This window comes from Oryzias latipes, chromosome 6, assembly GCF_002234675.1.
Source record: "Oryzias latipes chromosome 6, ASM223467v1".
NCBI classification, from domain to species: domain Eukaryota; kingdom Metazoa; phylum Chordata; class Actinopteri; order Beloniformes; family Adrianichthyidae; genus Oryzias; species Oryzias latipes.
Window position 1 is genome coordinate 5,801,318 of NC_019864.2, and position 24,591 is coordinate 5,825,908.

Sequence of the window (24,591 nt, forward strand, 5' to 3'; positions counted from 1 at the left end):
CACACCTCCTTATCGTCACCTCATTGGGCATTATTCCTTATCCAACCGTTAATGTCCTTTTAACATTTATGCATACAATTCCCTCAATTTGTGTTGTTGTTTTATATCAACATATTTCTTGTTTTCGTTCACAGCTACTGCCCAAAAGTAGAGCAGTGTGCATCAGGGATGTTGTTTATTCTGGGTCCATGCTGCTGGTACTGTCTGCTTCTCTCCTGTGATGCACAAAAAAGCACATTTTCTGCCAAAAATGAGTCTGAAGTGGCTTTATTGCTGAAACACAGTTTCCTTTGCTCTTTCACTATAAAAGTAGCCTGATCCACATTAACAGCACTCACAGTCTACAACTAAACATTGTTGTTCACAGTATGAAAACATTTCATCCCCCTCTATAAGCTAAACCAGACATGTAAGTATTCATTTCATCTGTCCAAACTCAGATATCACTTAAAACGTTTAAAGCCCAAAATGCTTTGAAGCTGTTGCATCACTGCAGAGTCTTCTGGAGAAAATCCACCAGGAGGTGATGAGGGAAACCAAAGTCCATCTTCGTCACAGTGAAGCCCTGCAGTCCAGAGAGAAGCACCAAAGAGTCACAAGACTGCTGAGAGCCCAAACTGAAACAGGAGCAGAACTTACGTCCCGAGGAAGCACTTCAGGGTCAATGATGTCAAACAGGTTTGCCCCCTGTTTGTCCAGCAGCCTAGTTATCTCCACCTGAAGAACTGAAACACACCATGCTCTTAGACGGAAACCCCCGGAGCGCTAAAACGTCTGGGGAACGTTTTCTATCCATCGTTTCTGCACAAATAAACCTCAATAAAGCGCAAAGCAGGGCGTGATGCATCACCGATGAGAGGGAATGCCTCCTTCTCTTAGAGGTCACTCTGACTGTACAGGAGCTCATGCAGAAATAGCAGAGAGGTGTAAGGTTTGGTTCTGACACAGCTTCTCACCAGACAAAACTTTGGGAATTCCAACTTTCTCCACAGCTTCTTTGATGAACGAAACCTGTGCTTCATCCTGTAGCTGCAAACAGAAGAGTGCATAAACCTCAGGGACAGACCACACACAGGCTGTTTTTTACATCTGTGCAGTAAACAGTCAGGGCAGAAGTTCACATTTGTTTAAACTGAGAATCTCTGCTTTTGAATGGAAACAAATAAATGAATCTTACCACTTTATTTTGGGAGGGAATTTCAGCTTGAAGAACAGAGATCCTGTAAACATGACAGAATTAGGAGCAACATTGAATCTGCAGAAAAACTGACTAAAAATACTGTTTAAAAAAGGTAAACATGTTTTACAAAACCTTTAAAAATGTTTCCTTAAGAGCCTTCTCGTGATAATGATCAAACTAAAACTCTAAAAATAAATCTGAGCATTGCAACAGTCATCGACCTCCCCCCCTTCCACACATACTACTGGCGACAGGCTGTAGTGAACATTTAAACAACACATCAAGGTAAGTCAAGGTCACTTTATTAGGACCACCTCTCCATCTGGTCTTTAACACAACGTATTAGTCAATATTACAGAATATAACATAACAGAAATGAACAGACTAAGTGGAAACACTTAGTCGTCATCAACCCTTGCTTATATAATTTTTTGCCAAAATAAAAAAAACGGGTAATTTCCTAGGACAGTTTCTGCAGAGCAGTAGGACTTCATGGAATCATTGGGATCCTGCAGCTCTGCAGCCCCTCAAATGCAGAATTCCCATCTGAGTCGTGGGGGGAATTCTTGGCGTGGAGCAATCCCGCCCCCTGTCCCTCCCTGTTGCTGAGAACTTGGAGTAGGGAGCTTATGACCCACCTAGCGTATTTTCTACATAATAATTAAGCTCAAAATAGGCCAGGAAAAAGAAAGAAGTTCATCTAAGCTCTGAAACCCTGTGGATGTCCTAGAAGGGTCTCCAACGAGGCAACATCTCACAGCAGAAAAAGGCTTGCAGGGAAAAAACTAATCAGCCAATCACACGGCAGCGACTCAATGCATTTATTCATGTAGACATGGTCCAGACTATCTGCTGCATTTCAAACCGAGCATCCGAATGAGGAAGAAAGGGGATTGAAGTGACTTTGACAGTGGCATGGTTGTTGGTGCCAGAGGGGCTGGTCTGAGGATTTCAGAAACACCTGATCATCTGGGATTTTCACCAACAACCATCACTAGGGTTTACAGAGAATGGTCAGAAAAAGAGGAAATATCCTTGTTGATGCCAGAGATCAGAGGAGAATGACCAGACTGGTTCCAGCTGATAGAAAGACAACAGGCACTCAAAAAAACACTGGTTCCAACCGAGGTCTGCAGGTGAGCATCTCTGAACACACAACACGTCTAACCTTGAAACGGATGGACTACAGCAGCAGAAGACCTCACCAGGTGCCCCTTTGTCAGCTAAGAACAGCAAACTGAGGCTACAAGTCACACAGACTCACCAAAACTGGACGATGGAAGATTGGAAAAACGTTGTCTGGTCTGATGAGTCTCCATTTCTGCTGCCACACTCGGATGGTAGGGTCAGAATTTAGCATCACCAACATGAAAGCATGGCTCCATCCTGCCTTGTAACAGTTCAGCCTGGTAGTGGTGGTGTCACGGTGGGGGATATTTTCTTGGCACACTTCAGACCCCCTGGTACCAGTTAAGCATGGTTGTCATGTCAGCTGCTGCTTACATCTCTGATTTCCTCCCCCCGTGCCTGCTCCTATAAATCTCTGCCTCTGTCCTTCACTCTCTGCAGGATCGTTGCACTGCAAGCATTCAGTCAACTCACCTGCTCTGTTTATCCCTTGTCCTAACTTAGATGACCCCACCCTTACATTGACGTGTTCTCCCTACCATGACAAAGGTGGATAAAGGTGGAAAGATTCAAGGTTCAGTGCACTGTCTAGTGGGTCTAGATGACCCAACTCCCAATGTTAAAGTGCCTAGGATAGCACAAGGGTTACACTGCCAGCTCATCTACCTGTTCTACTCGCCACTCCGCTTGACTTTCAGCTGACCTGCTCAGCCTGTGTTCCGGCCTCCGCTCTCTGCTTTATGTTGCTGCACCCATTTTGCTGCCACACCATGTTGTCCAAAGTCTTATAAGTCCCCGCACCTCTTAAACTGTGGGACTGTTCTCAGAGACCCCTCTGGAAAGTATCATTTGGAATGTGAAATCAAAAATCCTTGTGACTGAGCCCCAGGCTGCTGGGTTTTTCCACGCTCCAACGAGTGTCCTTCTCCTTTCTGACCCCCGTGTCTGGAGCCACACCTCCTTCCATTTGCTGAACCTTGTTGACTCTATGCCACCAAGGATTAAGGCAAAACCTGATACTAGCAAGGTGGACCTAATTAAATGGCCCGTGAGTGTAGGTGAGATGCTTTTCAACCCCCCTGAAACCTGCGGACTGCACATGTTAGTGTTGTTTAAGTTCAAAATCTTTTTATTTGACTTTTCTTGAACATAAAGACATACATAGTGTAAAGTCACAATTGCAAACAGCAGGACTTGGCGGAAAAGAAAATAATAAAAAATAGGAATAAAAAAAAATTAAAATACAGCAAACAGCACAGCACCAAAAGAAAAGAACAAAACAAAAACCAAAAACAAAAAACACATGAAACGACCCTTACCCCCCCCCCCCCCATTCTGTCACTCCCTGCCCACTGTCTTTGCTGGCGGCGCAAGATGAGTTTGAAGCCGGTCTCTGTTTGACACGGTAATGCACCCTGGTTGGCTCCTTCCCATATCTGTCTCCAGAAAAGGGCCCCACGTCTCCTGAAAGTTCCTGTTCTTATGCTTGAGTGAGAACCTAATCTTTTCGAGTTGCAGACTAGACATGGTATCTGCCAACCATGGCTAGTGAGTTGGGGGGGCAGCATTCTCCCACCTAACCAGGACTGCACGTCTGGCCAAGAGGGAGGCAAAAGACAGAGTTTGTCATTTTTCTCAGGTTAGAGTCACCCCCTGTCCGGTGATCCCAAACAGAGCAGTCAGAGGGTTTGGCTGCAGTGAGACTTGGAGTATCCCGGATAGAGTTTGAAACACCTTCATCCAGAACCCGCTGAGGGATGGACAAGACCAGTACATGTGAATAAGTGTGGCTACCCCAGTTTTATATTTATCACAGTAGGGACTGATATTTGGGTAGATGTGAGACAGTTTAGACTTAGAGATGTGTGACCTGTGTAAAACTTTAAATTGGATTAGACAGTGGCGAGCACAAAGAGATGCAGAGTTCACTTTTGTAGATATTAAATTCCAGGTTTCTGGAGATTTGGACATGTTCAGATCCCCCTCCCATGCTGTTCTAAGCTGGGCCACACAGTGAGTTTTTAGGTTTGTCAGCCGGTTGTATAGAACTGAAATAAGTCTCTTGTGGGACGGGTTCAACCAAAGGATGGTTTCAACAATTGTTTCATCTGGAACAGTGGCGATGCCTGGCCTGAGAGAGAGAAGATGCAATCTAATTTGCAGGTCTCTGAAAAAGTCTGATTTTACAAGACCAAATGTTCTGCTTAGCTGCTCAAGTGAGGCCAGGGTGTTATCCAAAAACAGATCTTTAAATCTTCTAATGCCCTTCTTGCGCCACTCCCAAAAACCCATATCATGAAAAGGTGATTCGAAGCAATAGGGCTTGTGAGTGAGAAATCACAGAGACCAAAAATGATTCCTAAACTGAACCAATATCCTTAGAGTGTTTAACAACTGGGTTGCAAATATCTGTAATGGAGGGGAGAGGGAGAGGAGAATTATAGGGAGGATATGCTCCAACCTACGAGCCAGCACTTTAGCCAAGATCTTTGTGTCTGTGTTCAAGAGTGAGATTGGTCTGTATGAGGCACAGATTTGGGGAGAGACCCTGACCTGAAAGAGTCAAACAGCACAAGACACAACATGGGGAAAGTAAGGATGAGAACTTGGCAAAAAATTCTGTTGGAAACCCATCAGGGCATGGAGATTTGCCAGTCTGCATAGAGGATAGAGCTGATGTGATTTCAGAATTAAATATGGGCTCGTCTAGTGCCTTTCTAAGATCTGGTGGCAGCGTTAGAAGCAGATGTGACATGATCAACCTGGGCCTCAGAGGTGTGAAGTTGAGAGTAAAAGTCCCTGAATGCGGTGTTTATTTGTAGATGGTCTAATGTTAGGCGACCGCAAGGCAGGCGGATCTCAGCGATGCTCTGTTTTGCTCTGGCTCCGTGAAGTTGGTTGGCTAGCAGCTTGTTTGGTTTGTCACCATGGATATAGAATTGAGCCTTGTCTTTTAAAAGTATGCTTTCAACTGAATGAGTTAGAAGTAAGTTCAGTTTAGTTTGAAGTTCTATTTGTTCGCAAAACAGATTGGGATCTTTGGTTTGGGCATACTTTTTATCTATCTCTTTGATTCTAAAGCTCAGATCCATGCGTTCTTTTAAAGATTTCCGTTTCAGATTAGCGGTTTAGGAGATGATCTGGCCCCAAAGGTAAGCCTTAAGGGCATCCCAAACGATGAGGTTGGACATCTCAGGGGAGGTATTGGTGGCAAGAAAAAACTTGATTTCTGCTTTCTGGAATGTCAGGGATGGACAAACTCAGAACAATGGGAGCGTGGTCTGAGATGATTATGCTCTGGTAAGAGCAGGATTGCACCAGTGGTATTAGCTGGTGATCAATGTAAAATAATCAATCCTAGTGTATGTATGATGGAGTTGCGAGAAGAATGAGTAGTCGCGATCTTTTGGATGGAGAGTACGCCATACATCACACACTCCGTAGTCTGACAGAAAAGCTTTGATGAGGGCAGCTGGTCTACATACTCTGATGGTTTTTTTAGAGGAGCGGTCCAGGATGGGTCCAAACAGCAGTTAAAGTCTCCTCCAATAATAGGAGCAAATATGTTTATGTCAGGCAATAGTGAGAACAGTCGTTTAAAAAAGTCTGTCATCTGAGTTGGGAGCACAGACATTCACAAATGCAACCAGTTTGTTAAACAGTTTTCCTGTGACTATAACATATCTGCCAAATTTGTCAGAGATCACGGTATGAGATTCAAAAGAGATATTAGGGCCGATGGGAATTGAAACTTCCCTTGCCTTTGCTTGGAAGTAGGAGTGGAAACCTTGTCCCTTCCAGCCTGTTAGGAGACGCTCAGTGTCTGAACTACGTATATGCGTTTCTTGAAGGAAAGCTATGTCTGTTTTAAGTTGTTTAAGATGAAAGAAAACCTTTTTTCTCTTAATGCAAACCGTCACAAACTGCCGTGCGTGATGTTTGTAGAGGGCTGACAGAAGATAGGACAAGAAATTTGGAGTTCCTCGCAGCCCACTCCTTCGGAAGTCCCTGTTAGTGTTGTTTAAGTAATAAGTGGATGTTCCTAGGGTGCAGCTTGTAGGAAATTAGGAAATTAGTCAATGTGTGGACACCATATGGGCATTTACGCATCACTTGCTCATCCTGGTCATTAAAGACCCAGTACTGGCACCTTACAATTTTTTTTTTAACTTGTCCTGTCCGACAGCTGGGCAAACAGATGAATAGCTGAAGGCCTCTTGTGTTGGACATGTTTTACTTTAACAACAGGGGTTATAAACCAGAGGTATGTCTGAATAAACCCCTTTTGTAATCGAGGCCAAACTTTATTCATTTTAATTGTATTTGAAAATCTTTTGTGTTGGACTGGACGGAAAAGGAAAGGAGGGAGGAAGAAAGAGGTATATTAGAGAGGGGGGGATAGGAGGGTGATTATAGATCGGGGGGGGGGGGGGACCATGAAGCAGCATAAAGCAACAGTTTCTGGATGGTTATACTCATTACAGTGAGGTTCAGATGTAATGCAAGTCTATACACACACTCAGGTGTTATAAACATACCTGTTAGCTCCAAAAAATGTCCATGTGTCAACATGTACACAATACAAATAATGTTCACACACGAATTTTTGTGCCTTTAAACCAACTAGTGTGAAATTGAAATTCATTCAATCACGTAAACTATTACTGCAAAAGTGAGCTAACACCTGTGCTCAAGTGAGTGTTTATAATCTTCTAAAATGGATGATGGAATGTGAAAAGAAGGAGGGAGAATGCCCAGCCATCCCCACACCCAGACCCCCGCCGCAGCAGTAGCGGCAGCCAGAACCCCCCCAACGCCCGCACGACAGCAGATAGAGAACAACCGCCCCCCGGGCGACCACATCCCCACAACCCAGGCCAGGGCCAGCAGGACCGCTGCGAGGCCCCCAGAGCCAGAGAGCAATGAGGCATGGGGGGAAAGAGAGCGCAGCTCCAGCCCAACCAGGAGAGCAGCCCCCCCGCCGCACCGGGAGGGCCCAACGCAAGGCCCCGCCCCAGAGGAGCATCCACAACCCCAGACGAGCATCTCATCACCACCCAGGAGTTCTGGGCAACCCCCCGACCCAACCCCAGGTACGAGCCAGGACCCCCCAAGGGAGACCCGCTCCGCACTCCAGGCAGCCACCCACCCAGCCCACGGTTGGTCCAGGAAGGAGCAAGCTAGGAGGGAAGCACATCGGGGAAAAGGGGGGCCCACGAGGGGTGTTGTAAATATGGCCTGACCAGGCTCACCCACAGTTGGAAATTTGGCGACCATTACTATTAACTAGAGTATGGCATAAGGTCACTGTTAGACAGCATCACCTGTACATCATTATCATTACCAAATACTTCACTAGACTCTTTATGATACGTTCCATTTTCATGATGTCCACTGAGGTGGCCATACGAGCCTCAAGGAAACTGCAAAACCCATCACTGCTCCCCTTAAGATGCAGCCCCTCCTCTGTAGGACCCTCCCAGGACCCAGACAACCCAAAAACCTGCAGCATCCGTACAGGTCGACCCCACTGTGTGTGTGCATGAAATCGTGTTTGCATTTGACATCAGGGTCCACGCTTGGAAGGAGGCCCCAGACTCATAATGATGGACGAGAAAAAGTCTTACTTTTTGGGACTGCCGTGCAGGAAGAGTTTCTTGTCAGAGTAGGAAGCTGTGACATCTACAAGCACACTCTGAGCAAGAAGAAACAGAAAAAAATCTCCTGTTAGAAACTCACCTAAACCTCTAGTATGTCTCAGTGTAAAAGAATCTGCTAATGCAGTGCAATGCAATTAGGAAAACTTAATTTGGAGTTATTAGAACTACTAAACTGCAGGGTTTTTTTTTTTTGCAACAGCTAGTCACAAGGTTATGGGACATAAATATTCTTTTTTGCTTTAAGAGTTTTTAACGTGCAACAATAATTAATCTTTCTAACAAACTAGTGAGAAAGTGTCCAGAAACTAATAAAATCTGTGGAATCCGTGTCTGATCTTTGTGTTGTTTCTCATATGTATGCGAAATCATAAGCATGTCGTGCATCTGCTACATGCACCAGACTGACGGCATGGCTCCTGCACTGCACTTCCTGTCAGGAAATACCGTTTCAAAGAAGAGTGCTGGGGGCCCCTGACCCCCACAGTGCAGCTCTCCACAGGCCTGTGCTGTGACTCTGGATCCTGTGTTGGAGGTGTGCAGGCGAGGAACTGAAGAACTCCACACTCTGAGCTCTGCAGAAGCCCCTGCCAGACACTACACACAAAGAGACAATAAGCAGCCGTCTGTTCTCAGGAGAGGGTCAGTCAGATGAACCTTCTTACTGTTTGGATGGAATCCACGGTAACATTGGACAGACTGGTCTTTAAGAGTTCCTAGGAAAAAGCAGCTGAAGTTACAACATCGACCTGTCAATGTGCACGCTCAGAGGGAAGGCAGAGCACTCACGCTGAGCTCTCCGGCGGAGACGTTGAGGTGAAAGCGACCGTCATGGTGAGCAGCAGCAATCAAAGGGTTAAAGAGTTCATCTGCAGTTAGAGAGCAAAACCACCATCACAGTGGATCAACCCAGAGTCAGCTTAACTTTTTCTTTTCATCTCCTTTTCAGGTCTGCTCATCTGCCGCTCCACTGAACTGATGTGATTTCTGTGGAAAGTCTGTTTTCTACCTGAAGTGCAAATCACTCTACACCAAAACATACTACAGATCACAGTGACAATTAAGAAAGCAAAACAAATCATTAAAAAACAACATGACAGTTTAGGAATAAAAAGTAAAATGCAAAACCAAAAATATAAAAAATACATTTAAAAAAAAACAGAAGTAATTTCCAGAAATCGAAATGAAATGTTAAAAAATGAATAACAATAAAAAACTGGAAAAGGTAGGAATCATGGGACTTCATTGACTGGATGATGACATTTGTCCATCTTTTTATCCGAAAGCTTTTTGTCATGAAGCGATGCTCCGTGCTTATCGTCATCACTAACTAATTATTATAATGTGAACACTAAAGACCCATTTAAAAGAACTCAAACGTCAAAAATGAAACGTCATCATCCAATCAGGGATGTCCCAAAGTACCTGCCTTTTCGGGTTTCTTGTTGTACTTAGTTTCTCAACATTTCTTTTCTTTTTTTTCTTTCATTTTTTCAGGGCTGTATGCTGGCGCAGTGGTTAGCGCTCTCGCCTCACAGCAAGAAAGTTCAAGTCCCGGCTGGGGGACCTGAACCAGAACATCAATGGGGGACCTGAACCAGAACATCAATGGGGGACCTGACTGTGTGGAGTTTGCATGTTCTCCCCGTGCATGTGTGGGTTTTCTCCGGCTTCCTCCCACCGTCCCAAAACATGCTTCATAGGTTCATTGGTTACTCTAAATTGTCCCTATTGTGAGTGTGGGTGTGAGTGTGCGGGGTGTCCAGGGTGCCCCCTGCCTTCGTCCACAAGTGGCTGGGATAGGCTCACGCAGCCCTGTGACCCCAAAAGGGAATAAATGGTTTAGAAGATGAATGACCATCTTTTTTCTAAAAGGTTTCATTTTAATTTCTAATAATATTTTTAGAATTGTGTTTTGGTTTCTAAATTGTAATTATGGCCCGCAGCAGCAGTCACTGACTGCAAGGACCATATTGTTTTCGCAGTTGGAACGACGACTTCGCCGCCTTTCAGCGAGAATTTGACCCCCGCCGCATGCTCGAAAAGTCACCAAAACGTGCACACACCTGGGATAAATTGCAAATGAATTTTCCACAAAGTCAACGTCACCCCCCCGAAGACGATGACATCACGGCCAGCGATCCCGTCAAAAAAATGAATGGGCCGAAAATCGCGTATGGGGCCGAACAAAATGTACTTCAAAATACAGCCGCGAAACCAAGACACACGTGTCGGGGATATCCCAAAGATGTTTTAAAATCATTATGGGACGGCCACACGACCTACGGCTTGGCGGCCATTTTGTGGCGAACTCTGAGAATTGGCGATTTTCGTGTTTTCCCACAATATGGGGAAAAGACACTTTTGTTTGAACGATTTTCACGCAATTGCACACACTTGCTGCCAGCTCCAGTCTACAAACACCCCAGAAGTGTCGTTGACCTTTGACCTTGGGAAAAGGCCGCCATCTGGAATTTTCTCAAAAAAGCACCTTGAGCACCAGATACAAACGAAAACTCGTCGTTGGAATTTTCATCAATCGTCTCGTAACTTTTCGGGCACCAACGGCCAGCTACTCTGGACAAAATGTTGGAATTAGAAGTTGTAGATTTTGAACGGCGTGCGCGTGGCGAGCTAGCAACCGTTGCCATCTTGGCTAGCTCGCACATTTTTCATCGGAATGTCGTGAAGAGGAAATATGCGATTCCTTGGCCCGCGCTGAACAAAACGATGCTACGCATGACAAGATCGATAAAGGAATGTGGGCGTGGTAAGCAAAAAACCGTCGCAAAAAAATGTGCCGACTCGGCAAAAACGAAGACATTCGGAACTTTTTTTTTGAGAATCGACTAACGAAAACAATATACCCTTGTCCGCGATATCCAAAGGACGTTTTGAAATCATTACGGGATGGTGACACGACCTACGGTTTGGCGGCCATTTTTTGCCAAAATCTGCCATTTTGCGTTTTTCGCGTTTTTACACAATATGGAACAATGAACCTTTTTTCGAGCGATTTTCACGAAATTTGACTCACATGTTGCTAGAGCCAGTCCACAACTACCTCTGGAGTTTCGTCCACCTTTGACCTCGGGAAAAAGCCGCCATCTTGAATTTTCTATAAAAAACACCTTTACCGCCAGATTCAAAAGTAAACTTGTCGTTGGAATTTTCATCGATTGTCTCGAAACTTTTTGGGCATCAATGGCAAGCTACTGTGAAAAAAATGTTGGAATTAGAAGATGTAGATTTTGAACGGCGTGCGCGTGGCAAGCTAGCAAAGTGGCGCACTGTTATAACTCCCATGCATTTCAATACAATACAGTGAAAATTGAATGCATGCATTAATGCCTGAAACTGAATACATTGAAAACCACTGGATATGGACATATAAGGAATGTGAGCGTGGTTAGCATAAAACCACTGTTGCTAAGGACAACAAAAAGTTTACTTTTACCGATTTGTCTGAAACTGACGTCAATCTGTTCGTCCTCCCGAGGGGACCAAAACATAAAATGGTTGCTATGGAGATAAAATCAACAGAAAAGCCGCCATTTTGGAAAAAGTGGGTTTTTTATCAACTTATGACATATAGCTCTCACCAATGGAGGAATGTGTTTTTCTGAGTCAGTTGATGACGCTGATCGCTATGCTAGCACTTTTAGCTATGTTAGCATAACTAGCATAGTTAGCATAATTAGCATTTTAGGTAATGTGTTTTTCTGAGTCAGTTGATGATGCTGATCGCTATGCTAGCACTTTTAGCCACATTAGCATAGCTAGCATAGTTAGCATAATTAGCATTGTAGGTAATGTATTTTTCTGAGTCAGTTGATGATGCTGATCGCTATGCTAGCACTTTTAGCCACATTAGCATAGCTAGCATAGTTAGCATAATTAGCATTGTAGGTAATGTATTTTTCTGAGTCCATTGATGATGCTGATCGCAATGCTAGCACTTTTAGCTACATTAGCATAGTTAGCATAATTAGCAAATCCAGCCTTGACTAGCTTTTAATTTGCGGGCTGTGAGGGCGGTGAGGTCAGCGGTGGTGCGTAGAGTTGGGCGTGGAAGGCGGGTTGCGTCTGCGGGCCATACAACGCCGCTTGCGGCTTTAATGTTATTTTTTGTTATTAGTCTCTAAAATGTTTTTGCGTTGAGGGATTAGTTGGTGTGATTTGAACTTTGGTACCTTTTAGCAAAAAGTCAGATTACAACATTCTGACATGATCTCACTTATGAAGATGATGTTAGTCTGTGCACTTTGATGATTGCTCTGTTCAGCATACATTCCCCGGATGCAATGAAGCGGCTGATTCTGGACTAAAGTGGCGTTTGCATTATTTTCTTCATTTTCTAGCTGCTTTTGATCCAGGCTACCTTCAAGCCTTCCTGAACTGAACGCAGCTGCTTTACTAAAACAAAATGAAGCACAGTTAAGTCTCTACAAAGCTTTTTTTTCAACAGACAGAACTTTCTTGATGGGTCAGAAACGGTCAGAGATGGGATGGATCTGCTTGGATGTTCAGGTATTTTGTAAAAAAAAATCTAAAGACTTTATTTTATCTGCAGAAGAATTCCTCTGCTTTAGACACGTGTTTAAAGTTAAAACCCTGCACCAGTTTAGTTATAAATATGGAAATATGGAAACACTGCTGACCTGAGAACCAAAAGAAAAGCATTCTGTCTTCAGTCAGCTGACTTGGATGGAACGCAGATTCATTGAGGGCAGAGGTTGTGTTGTTGTAATTGGTCAGCCCCTAAAATTGAGGAAAAAAGAGAAAGATCACATGATTTAAATACCCGATCATTCCAGAAGCAAATGAAAGAATTTTGTCACATAACATCATCTACCAATAAAATACATTTTCAGTTTTTCTTTTAAACAAACAGAAGTGTCTGTCACTGAGTTACTTGAAGCGAACTTTTGAAATGATCAAAAATAAAGTGCTTTTACCAGTAAATACAGTTAGTGCTTACCTTGTGGTAGGATTCAATGTAATTAGCAGTGATGGCTGGGGCCGTGGTCACACCGATGTCCACGCTGATGTCTCCGTCGCTGAGGAAGTGTGCTGCAAACACACAGGTTCACGTCACAGACGGAAGTGAGACCCTGCAGGACGACTCAGGAACATACAACCTACAAGCTTAGATACCTGCTGAAGCCTCACGAGGGGTGAAACGATTGATCGAGCTAATCGATTGTGACGGCAGAAGCCACTGCCCCACAGTTAGGTTCATTTGTTATATTTCTTTGTTGTTGCATAAACCATTTATGTTATTTCACACATCCCATAACAACATTGACTTAATGACTTGTGCAGACATTTAATTTGTTTTGTTTGGAGTAATTCTACTCTTTTGAGTTCTCTCTGAGGCCTGATGCTGGGGCAGAGGCAGGAGCTGGACAACTTCCTGAACACTTCCATGTGGAGATAGATGATGGAGGAGGAAGAAAAAGTTTATTCTTATGTTGGACTATTGTTTGTATCATTTGAAATGTGTTAAACTTGCTTAAAAGTCTAAGTTCAGTTTAAATTACTAGTAATTTACTTCTTAGTTAATATTTCGGTTCTGAATGTTTTGAATTTGTGGTTCCCTCCCTGTTGTGTCATTGGTCTGATCAGCCAGCATAAAATCTCCCAAATGCTTCCTGTTGGGGGGTCAGTTTTGGTTTGAGCTTTTGTTATTGATTCTCTCAGGCACATTTTTGTTAAGTTGACCCCATTTTAATTTAGGCCTGTGCCATTTTTGTGTTGGGGCAAAATAAAGCCTCTTCTTTTTGGTCCTGTGGCTCAGTCTCTGCCAAGCGGACCCTGACATCGATGAAACGATTCATATTCCTACGATCCAACCAGGTCGATCTGTCTGTGGCGGGCTGTTCATCAAATCCAATCGACCATTATAAAACTGATCAAAATGAAATAAATCAATTACATTGCTAATAGAAAATAGCATTTAGTTTGAGACAAGTTTATTTTACTATTATGTAAAAATGGCCGCCTACTTCACCTGCACTGTTCAGGACTCTCTATCAGTCACACTGGTTGTATTTTCTGATGTCCTGAATTGATCTTAGGTTAGTGAATCGGATCGTTTAAATTATCCACTATCAACTATGAATCGTTTCAACAACAAACGAACGAACACAGGGTCGTTCAAAGCTGGAGGTTTGTTTCATTCATTCGCAATTAACAACATGAAACAAATTTATGCAGCACAGAAGAAGCATGCATGTTTAAGTGCTGATCCAACTGTTTGAAAAAAGGTTGTTTGTGCACTCAGATTGGGACATATAGCCCTGTTCCCATGTTGAAACACGGAAGAGGTCTGTGTATGGTGTAGTATAACATGGTTAAGGCTTCATGAACAAACATCCTACAGGATGTCAGAAAAATGTCAATGTGTCTGAAACGATGTGATGTTTGGAAATCAGACGACAGGGAAGACATCCCGATGTTCACAAGGAGTTTACAAAAAGTCCAGATGTTTTCTTGCAGCAGTTTGATGTTTGAGATAGGATGTTCGATGTTCTGTCTGGCTCCGCTTTGGCCCTAATGTTACCTTTAAAAGGTACAGCACACACAAACCTGCTGTGTCTTGAATGAAGTCGGATAAAATGTCTGCAAGCTTGTTGATCTCCTTGCAAATCTGCAATAAAACACGTTTGTCATTATTTTCTTCTTAACCACATCAAGTCAGGAGCCGGGCCTGCGCCTCACCTGCCCCTTCACAACTAGCTTCACAGTGAAGGTGATGAAGTCGGTGAAAAGTTTCTTCAGCCAGTTAGGTCTGCAGCACAAGCAGAGGCAGACAGGGTTGGATGCTGCAGCTGTGTGTGGTGTCACATCAGAGCTTCACTTACTCTTTGTCTCCCTGCAGGTGCAGACGCAGCTTGTGAAACCTCAGATAACAGTCGGATGTGTCTGCAGCCACTTTTCCTTTGCCGCAATCTGACATGCATGGGAAAGAGCGGCACACACAAGGACAGACAAGACACGGATCACAGGCATGAACCCTTCAGCAGAAGAACAGTCCCAGGTCAAACGTCGTGGAAGCTGCTGCTTTAAAGAAATGATTGCACTAAAGCATCTGTCACGCTGCCTAATTCATGCCTCCTGAAACTGTGGTGAGCTTTCATGGAAAAAAGCTGGAAGCCAGTTTAGATTGAAGCAAAAGGTCTTGACTAGCTAATGTGTAATGAGAGCATGAATCATCCAGTATGCTTACAGAGTCTGGGATTGATCCCCAGGTCAATCTGAGACTCAATCTCCAGGTCAAGAGACTGTGCAAGGTTGACTCTGCACAAAGAAGAAAGACGGCATGTCAGTAAAGTTCTGCTGCTTCATGAGAACGTCTGCTTCAGCACAAATACAGGAAATAAAAGAAGTTAGATTTCAAACAATGAACAAAAAAAGAGTGAACAATGACTCAACTTTGTTTGAGTGTTAAACCCTCCAACAGATGCTACTACCAGCAAACTGACCTCTGCAGATCAGACTCTTTGCTGTTTGACCTGATGTTTAATTTTCATGCTTGATGCTTTTGCACACCTTCTTCCTCATACATTAATAACATCATCACTGAATGTCTCTGACAGGAGACTGATGAGACCAGAGCTGAGGGCCCATCAGGACGCCCAAAGGATGTCCACCCAAACTATGCTGTTATTGTCAATTTTGTCATTTCTAACAGTCGGGCTGCAAGCACAGAGCCCATATGCATCCCTTTGTCAGCATTTTTCACCTGCAGTTGTGGCTGAGGCATTAGGTGAACTCAACCAATAGGAAGTAGGAATGGCAGGGGTGGATGAAAAAGAAGCAGGAGCTTCCAGCCCTTCAGGACTCTCCTGCTGTGACCTCTGGTGGCATAACAGTAATGAACCCTGCATGATTGGTTTTCTGAGCGAGTACCGACTTATCCAGAGTAAAGGTATAGCCAGGACATTACCTTCTTAACCCTTGTGCTATCCTAGGCACTTTAACATTGGGAGTTGGGTCATCTAGACCCACTAGACAGTGCTCTGAACCTTTTTTCTTCAATGATTTGTGATCTTCACTGGTGTCCATGGATTACATGAAATCTTTCCACCTTTATCCACCTTTGTCATGGTAGGAATAACACGTCAATGTAAGGGGGGGGGGGGTCATCTAAGATAGCACAAGGGTTAATTCCCATTATCTTACGGATCTTACCACTCGTCTTTGGGATGGAATTCATGAGGGCTTGGTAGCCATTGGATTCTGGGAATGATTAAAAGCACTCCAATAACTTCCAGTTTTTCTCCTTTGCTCATGTCTGCGTGTCACTTAGTAAAAATCATCCTGGTTCCTTTGTAGTTGGCCATCGTCTGGATCAACATGAATCACATTTGCTTTTCTCTCTTTATTCATGACAGGCGGAGGTTTGGCTGCAGGTCCTTTGTGCCTCCTCCTGGCTCGCCTTGGAGCATGTACCCTTTGGGAATGTTAACACTCTCTTCCACCTATCAGTGTCAATGATTTTACATGTTTTCTTTTGATTGTGTGAAGCGCCAATGCGTTATAGAGGACCACCTGTTCACTTGCAGATGAACTCTGGTGTGGTTCACTTTAGCGTGAATTCAGGCAGACTTTCCACTGACCAAAGAGAGGAGATGACATAAACTGGTCAATAGTAGGAGGAATAACCAAGCTACCAACCAACAAACAAACAAACAAAAACAGTCACAGTGTGACTTTGAAGAAGCAGGAATCATGAAGAGGCTTGAAGATGTCTGTCAGGTAAACCTGGTGCAGTGAGGAGCTGCAGGAGCTCATTCATAAATGATCTCCGTGAGGAAGACACCGGAACTGGTGAACACCGTCACATTCTTGTTTGTGAAGAAACATTTGACATGTGAATGCATGTTGCAAACATTTACAGTCAAACTTACAACCAGCTGCCGTATCCATACTGGATTGTCCCTTTAAACACTGCAGACACGTTGCTTATCTTCAGCGCGATTCCTTTTCCTGGAACGAGCTCAAACTCACTCCGACCAATCGATAAGTTGTGAATTTCCAGACTGGGGAGTAAAAAGGAAAAGTGTTGCACGATAGTGTCCCATCTTCAGTGGAAAGTGTGCATTGACTCACTTTTCTAGGCCAAAAGAGACTTTGCCTATGAGGAGCAGGGACTTCTCTCCTTGCATACTTGGATATCGGGCATGTTGAAAAGCTGCCTCAATCACTTTTGTGGTTTTCTCATTCACTGCCAAAATAGACAGACGTAATGGTTCGATTAAACGGCTTTTTCTTTATAAATATGGTGAAAATTTTCTGGTGAAGCCTGCATTCAAGCTGTCTTCTATCCATGATTGATGGCTTTAATTTATTTTCAGAAGTGTTTAAAGATGTAACAGGAATGTAACAGGAATTGTTTATGTATTTTTGACACAAACATACTGTAATGGTTTGATTTTGTTTTGTCTTGGTTTTTGCTTTAGTTCTTGTTCTGTCTTGTTTGGTTCTGTTTCCTGTTTTATTTTGAAAGGGTTCCTGTCTTGTCATGTCTAGAGTTTTACTTCCTTGGTCCCCATCTGCCCTGATCATGTTCACCTGTGTCTTGTCTGCCCTGTCTGTATATAAGTCTTGTCTCTGCCTTCCTCTTGTGCTGGTCCATTGGCGTCTGTAACGTCTTCATGTGTCTTCGTCCCTTCATGGCATGTGCCATGTTTCTAGCCACGCTCATGTTTCCATGTTTCTAGCCACACCACAGTAATTCTTGTTTTATTTTGTCATCCAGTGCTTTTTGTTTGTTATTAAACCCTCTAGTCCCGAAACCGTTTTGCCTCCCGTCTCTGCGTCTGGGTCCTACCGGCTCTCGAGCCCCCCCCTACCGTGACACATACTTCCATATTTTTGTTTATTTAATAAAGGTCAAAAAAGGTGTTATGATGAATTCATATGTTAAAGACCCACTCCAATGAAAATGGTGTTTTTGGTGTTTTTCACATGTTCTTGTAGCATTTTTCTAACAATGGATTTATAATGCATTTATAAAGAAAATTAAGATTGAAACTGCATTTCTGAGTAATTTTTTAATCATTGAGAATCAGGAGGAGACAAAATTTCCATCCATCTGTTTTCTTTACCCACTTTGGGCCACGGGGCTGCCAGAGCCTAACCTGGCACCTGTTTGGCAAAGGTCACACCTGTGGACAATTTAGAGCAGGAGGGAGCATCAAACTCCAGGCCTAGAGGGCTGGCCTCCTCCTAGTTTTCCAAAAATCCTGCCTTATCTGGTGCTAATCACCTGGATCAGGTGTGATTAGCCAATAAGGAGCTTCAACAGTCTGTTGGTTGAAAAACTGCCCTTCGAGGCTTGGGTTCTGACACCCCTGATTTAGAGTCATCAATCAACCTGTGTTTTTGCACCCTGAATGGCAAGAGAAAAAGAATGCATGCTCAGGGAGAACTTGCAAAGTCTACACAGAAAGGTCCCATTTGGTATTTCAACCAGGGCCTTCTCAACAGTATAGAAGCGATTCTGTAGCATAAATAAAAAGCAAAGTCAAAACCAGAAATGCTTTTTAATTTTCAAAATGAAGCTGCATTTTTTGACTCAAAATTAAAATGAAAAAGCAATCCACCAAAATTCTTTTCATTTCCTTCCTCAACACAGCTTATTCTGTCACTTAATTAAAATTAAAATGAAAATGGTATTTGACATTTCATTTTCAAAAAGGTCCATGGTAAATGTGTAGCATAATTCATGTCTAATTTGACATTTAAAATGGATTAATTGAAATGCTTTTTAATTTTCAAAATGTAGCTGCATTTTTTGACTCAATTAAAAAGAAAAAGCAATATTTCAAAATGCTTTTTCATTTTATACTTAAAACCGCTTATTCTGTGTCATAATTAAAACGAAAATGCAAAGAGGGGATTGCATTTGCATTTTAACATCCACCCCTCGCACCTTGTCACAATATTCATTTCGAAAAAGCATTAGCAGAGGGGAGGCGGGGCGATGACGTCACTGCTTTCTCTGTGTGTCCGGCTGCTGACTGACGCACACACACAAAAAATGCAGCTACATTTTGAAAATTAATAAGCATTTCTGTTAATCCATTTTAATTGTCAAATTAGACATTTCTAAATGAATTATGCTACACATTTACCAGGGACCTTTTTGAAAATGAAATGTCAAATACCATTTTCATTATCTTTTTAATTAAGTGACAGAATAAGCTGGGTTGAGGAAGGAAATGAAAAAGCATTTTGAAGTATTGCTTTTTCTTTTTAATTTTGAGTCAAAAAATGCAGCTTCATTTTGAAAATTAAAAAGCATTTCAATTAATCCATTTTAAATGTCAAATTAGACATTTCTAAATGAATTATGCTACACATTTACCAGAGAACGTCTTGAAAATGAAATTTCAAATACCATTTTCATTTTAATTTTAATTAAGTGACAGAATAAGCTGTGTTGAGGAAGGAAATGAAAAAGCATTTTAGTGGATTGCTTTTTCATTTTAATTTTGAGTCAAAAAATGCAGCTTCATTTTGAAAATGAAAAAGCATTTCTGGTTTTGACTTTGCTTTTTATTTATGCTACAGAATCGCTTCCATACAACAGGAGACTAAAGCGCTTACTACTGCACCACCGTGCAGCCTTTAAAAACAGAGATGCTGTTGGAAAAACATTGTCGTTGTGAGACAAGCTTCCTGCTCTGCTTCATTCTGATGGATCCACTGTCAGACCAGTAGATCCATGAACGTGTCAGTTTTCCTGGTCTGAGCTGGAATATGGATCCAAACTGTACGCTGGATAGCTCTGATACTGATAACCATTTTTGTTGCACTGGTAATGTCAGGCTGGGGGTGTGATGGGCTGTAAGCTGGCGGGACAGCATGCAAACAGAGAGCTCTCAGCCACAGGGAGGGAAAGGGGGGAGGTTACTCTGAGCCAACAGTCCCGCCCACAATTCAGAGGTGAATTTCTAATGAACTCTTGCCGCTCTACTGAAACTATGTCCTAGAAAATGACACAGGTTATTTGATTTTGTCCAAAATCAGCACAATCCTAAATAAAAGAACACTGGGAACACTTTTATAACGGATCAAAAGATGATCAGAGTGGGACTTTGAAGTTAGGAATAAAGATATCTTGTGAGAATTGCAGTTTGTTTTTACACTCAACACACTCAGATGAAGGAAATTCAGTGGATAAAGGAGTGGGGGCTGTTGCAAAGCTGATTTGATCAATCCTGGGGGCTTTCAAAGTGGAGCAGGGTGCGGATATGTTGATGGCCCATTGTTGCCTGTGAGCCTCGGAGCCGAGTCCCTGCAGCAGACGTCTTCAGGGCTCCAACTCCATCATTTTGTGATCCTTCATGGCTTCTGCCGTGGTCTTCATGTTTGCTTGGCATTCAGTAAGGTCACTGGCACATTTGGGCTTAAAAATCAAAATAATCAGCAAGAAAGTGCATGGATTAAAATCAAGTTTTACCATAAATACATAGTAATACAGAATCGATAAGAGATGGAATCAATAAAACATTGATATTTGGCAGCTCTTCCGGTTCCGGGTTACAGCACGGATGCGTGTGGCTGACAGCGGCTATACAACTATCTTCAAACGACTTAAAAAGTTGATTTTCTTTTAAAAAAGAGAGCTGACCATGGCCCCTAAGAAAAACCAGGAATATGAAGACCTTAAGAGGACTCTTGATGATATCCAAGCTACGTTGTATCCCTTTATGGAACAAGTTAACGCGAAGCTAACTCCACTCTTAGTGCTAATGGAAGAATTCCTGAGGCTCCGAGCTCAAAACGAGCTACAAACCGGGTTGACATTCTGGAGAAAGGACTGAACGATGTGGAACAACAAGTAAGGACGAATAATGTCATTCTCACTGGAATACCGATCAAACCTCGGGCAAAGCTAAATGCAGCTGGAGTTAGCATTGCTAATGCTAATAGCGCTAGGAGCTCTGAAATGGAGAGCGGTGGAGAGTCTCTGGTACACCAAATGGAATCATTTCTCACGTCTAAAGGGATTTCCCTGGATCTAAACACCATTGAGACCTGCCACCTGCTCCCCAGGAGAAAGGAGACGGATAAACCAGCAATCTTCATCAGGTTTGTGAATCAAAAACACAAGCTAGCTCTGATGAAGCAAAGGAATAATCTGAAAGGATCTGCTGCTCATCTGAACGACCATCTGACCAGAAGGAATGCTGAAATCGCTAAACATGCCAGGCTTCTCAGGAAGCAGAAGCAGATTGAGAACACTTGGGTTAAAGGCTGCAGGATTTACGTCAAACCACTCTGTCCAACGGACCGGTCCAAGGTTCTGGTTGTGAACACCATGAAGGACTTTGAGAAGTGTTTGATCACGGACGTCTGAAACAACATGCAGTAATAAATCAAAGAGCCAAATAATTTCAAGAAATATGACGCCTTGATTTATCACTTTCTCCATAAGTCTGAAGTGACCTGATTATCAACAAAGATCTGACATGCAGACAACTTGACCTCAACTCTTAGGCGCCGCTGATATCAGCTGAAGAAGGATATGGAACTGAATCTAATGTCTGCAGACATAACAGCGAAGAGAACTATAAGCTTTGTTTTAAACCCAGAAGAACGGCTGTTAATCAGCAGAAGAAGAAAAACCAACCTTGGTATTTCGACAAATACGAACCCTTTTTATTTTAGTTCATAGCATTACCTTATCATAAAAAAAATTATAAATAAAAAAACACAAAAAATTGTAAAATAAATGATTAATCAAGTATTGGAAATTGTCAAATCAACTTTTAATGATATTACTTCACTTGTTCCAAACAAATTGATAAGCTCATTCACGATTTTTTCCTAATATAACATAATTTTGCACATATTTTTAACTTTTGATACTTTATCAAATTTTGCTATGAAAATTCCTGAAACAGTGTTATGTCTATTTTACTGATACAGTATTATTTTTAATCATATCAATGACTGTTATAAGTAACATAATATGCATATATTTTTATTATACTTCATTGCCATGTTGATTTCTAGAAGTTTTTTTTTACAAAATAATTTAAGTAATTTTCTTTGTCATGTGCTTTATTGATACTTCAAGATTCTTAATCCTGTTTTATAAAAGCTTGGATCATGTAATAAAATGGTTACAGTAGAACAGGGGTGGGATTATATAAATTCGCTTCCTTCCACTCCCTTTAGAGCAAAATTTAATTGTATGTCTTATTCTAAGTTTGATTAGTTATTGTATGAATGTATAATTGATGATTGTATTGTTTTTGTGTATTATTACTATTTGATTGCTTGAAATAAACCATTTCAAATCAAAATCAAATATTTGCTTTTGTCATTGAACATAGCTGAGAGGAGAGCAGAGGCTCAAAAAGAACAAACTTCAGACTAAGACCAAAGAAGCCAAACCATGACAGAGATCTGACAGCTATGTTACAGGAACCTCTCTCTGCTTCATGTAAAATCAGGGTTTCAAACTCACACACTGCAGCGGCAGGGTAGGTGAGCCTGCACACAGCTCCGCTCAGTCTGTAGGCCTCAGCCGGGTCCTCCAGGCAGCTGTACGCTCGCCCAAAAGACAGGAACAGCGGCAGGAGCAGCAGGGGGATCACAGGAGCAGACTCCTTCCTTGACATCTCCCGTCTTCAGTTGGGGTCTTCAGTGTTGCTGGCGTCTGCAGATTCCGACGTTTGAGTCCCAGCAGCTCTCTGACCTTCAGCAGGGGAAAGAAAAGCTCCTCACTCTACCCACACAACATGTTTGGTTTGCACTTGAATTGGAGCAGTTTGCTGCTCACTCAGTGTTTGCACTGAGTGAGTTTTTGTAGCAGAACGGCCAAAGTACAAGACCCCCACCCCCCCGAGGGAAACAGAGGAGCCTGAACACACACAGATGCGCACAACGCATCCTCTGTTCTCATCTCACACAGATATCAAATGCAAACTCACAGTTCTGCTTTTAATCCCCGTACTTTAACCCCACCCACCCCCCACCCCCGCACTCAGCACCAAAAAAAATCCAACAAAGGGGAACCTGAACCCACAGGTTCACTCTGAAACTGGAGACAGGACCTTTGCTTTGCTTTTTATTCAACCATTGCTCAATGACCCGCAGGAGGGGCAGCAGGATTTGTTCTGAGTAAAGAGGTGCTGCAGATGGAGACCAACTGAAGGGAGATAAGGAGCTTCCAGTTGGAGGGTGAGATTCTATGTTGAGTGTTAAAGGGCGAATAAGAAATCCAGAATTTACTAACCGTTGTTCTGTTGAAAGGACCGTGTGAACCTGGAGCTCCTGAAAGACTCAGAGATTTGACAAACCCTGATCTCCCTCACACGATCCAACATGCAGGGACGTCTGCTCTTCTGTCCACTGATGAGAAGAGTTTGCTGTCATGCAAAGCTGTGGTGGAACGTCTGTCCCACCCACAGTGAGATCCATCATCTGCACATGGAGGAAACTGTGACTGACTCAGTTCAGGTCAAAGTTCACGATCAAATAATCAGAAAGGGACTTCTGGACAATCATGGAACCATGAAAGATATCCACAGGGTTTCAGAGCTGAGAGGAACTTCTTTCTTTTTCCTGGCTCACGTTGAGCATATTTCTCAGCCACAAATTCCCTCCACGACTCAGAGGTGAATTCTGCATTTGAGGGGCTGCAGGATTCCAATGATTCCAAATTTCAGAGGTGAATTTCTGACACGACGGCACAGGCTTTTGTTTAGGGATGGGAATAGAAGCCCCATGAAGCTTCCCTTGGGGTTCATGTAATTATGCTGGAATAAAGAACCAACCATTCAGGGCTTTGAAACCACACAGAACAGCGGCATCTGGTGGTGGACTGGATGTATTTTATGCTTCAACTAAGCTCCTTGTAACACTTTAATGTGGAAATGATGATGAAAAAACGTAAAACAAAACAATGTTGTTAATGATTTACAAAAATAACAACGTAAAACAAAACATGTGACGTTTTCTGTGAGAAGTGCTCGACACAGCAAAACACACATCACATGAAGAAAAAGAAACGCAAAGCAAAAAAAAAAACCATTGTAAAATGCTAGTCTTGAACCCAGGACGTCAGGATGCAGACGGCTTTGGCTTTACCACTGTGCTCTCTATTGATACCAAGTCACTAAGCCATTTTAAATTTATGGAAGTTGTTCTTTTTTTACACAACCTTTATAGTGTATTGTTTTATCAGGAGAAATCGAGTTGAAACGATCCCGAGCCACAGATATGAACATTGTGCCGAACCGCTCTGCTTCATGAAGGTGAAACGTGCGCCGAAGCGTCGTGTCAAACGGGCCATCCCTACTTTTGGCTAAAACTATATACAGTATATAAACTATATACTGTGCAGGTCATTTTATGATGATGCACACTTTGTCAGCCATTAACCCTTACTCGACCACGGGGAACGCTTTGACAGTAGACCAAAGGATGATGGGACTTTAACTGGAGAACATCCAGAAGTCATCAGAACTCCATGACCAGCCTGTGCTGCAGACTGATGTCTGCGTCTGCTGGACGGCGTTTGACCATGAACGCCTCCATCCTGCCCGTGTGCGTCAGCTCCACCCCCCAGAACTCAGAGCTCCTCCCTCACTTTTTAGT

At 42.8% G+C, this 24,591-nt stretch overlaps 1 protein-coding gene across 1 annotated transcript; it reads right to left on the minus strand.

The window, feature by feature from the left end:
• Positions 1 to 251: 251 nt before the first annotated feature.
• Positions 252 to 22,815, minus strand: cetp (cholesteryl ester transfer protein). The gene is made up of 17 exons (XM_023955541.1): positions 22,457 to 22,815; positions 17,083 to 17,197; positions 16,881 to 17,012; positions 15,197 to 15,267; positions 14,832 to 14,919; positions 14,689 to 14,758; positions 14,557 to 14,617; positions 12,947 to 13,038; positions 12,627 to 12,726; positions 8,755 to 8,834; positions 8,631 to 8,681; positions 8,413 to 8,562; positions 7,936 to 8,003; positions 1,178 to 1,220; positions 957 to 1,029; positions 640 to 725; positions 252 to 565 (listed from the first exon to the last, which is right to left on the minus strand). Exons 1-17 carry the CDS (start codon positions 22,608 to 22,610, stop codon positions 488 to 490), a joined length of 1,512 nt encoding a protein of 503 aa, XP_023811309.1. The 5' UTR covers positions 22,611 to 22,815; the 3' UTR covers positions 252 to 487.
• Positions 22,816 to 24,591: the final 1,776 nt, after the last annotated feature.

Coding starts and splice junctions, on each gene's coding strand:
- cetp (XM_023955541.1), bottom strand. CDS start 22,610: ATGTCAAGGAAGGAGTCTGCTCCTGTGATCCCCCTGCTGCTCCTGCCG. Junction 12,727..12,946: donor ACATTGAATCCTACCACAAG/GTAAGCACTAAC, acceptor CCTCAATTTTAG/GGGCTGACCAATTACAACAA. Junction 8,563..8,630: donor CCGTGGATTCCATCCAAACA/GTAAGAAGGTTC, acceptor CTTTGTGTGTAG/TGTCTGGCAGGGGCTTCTGC.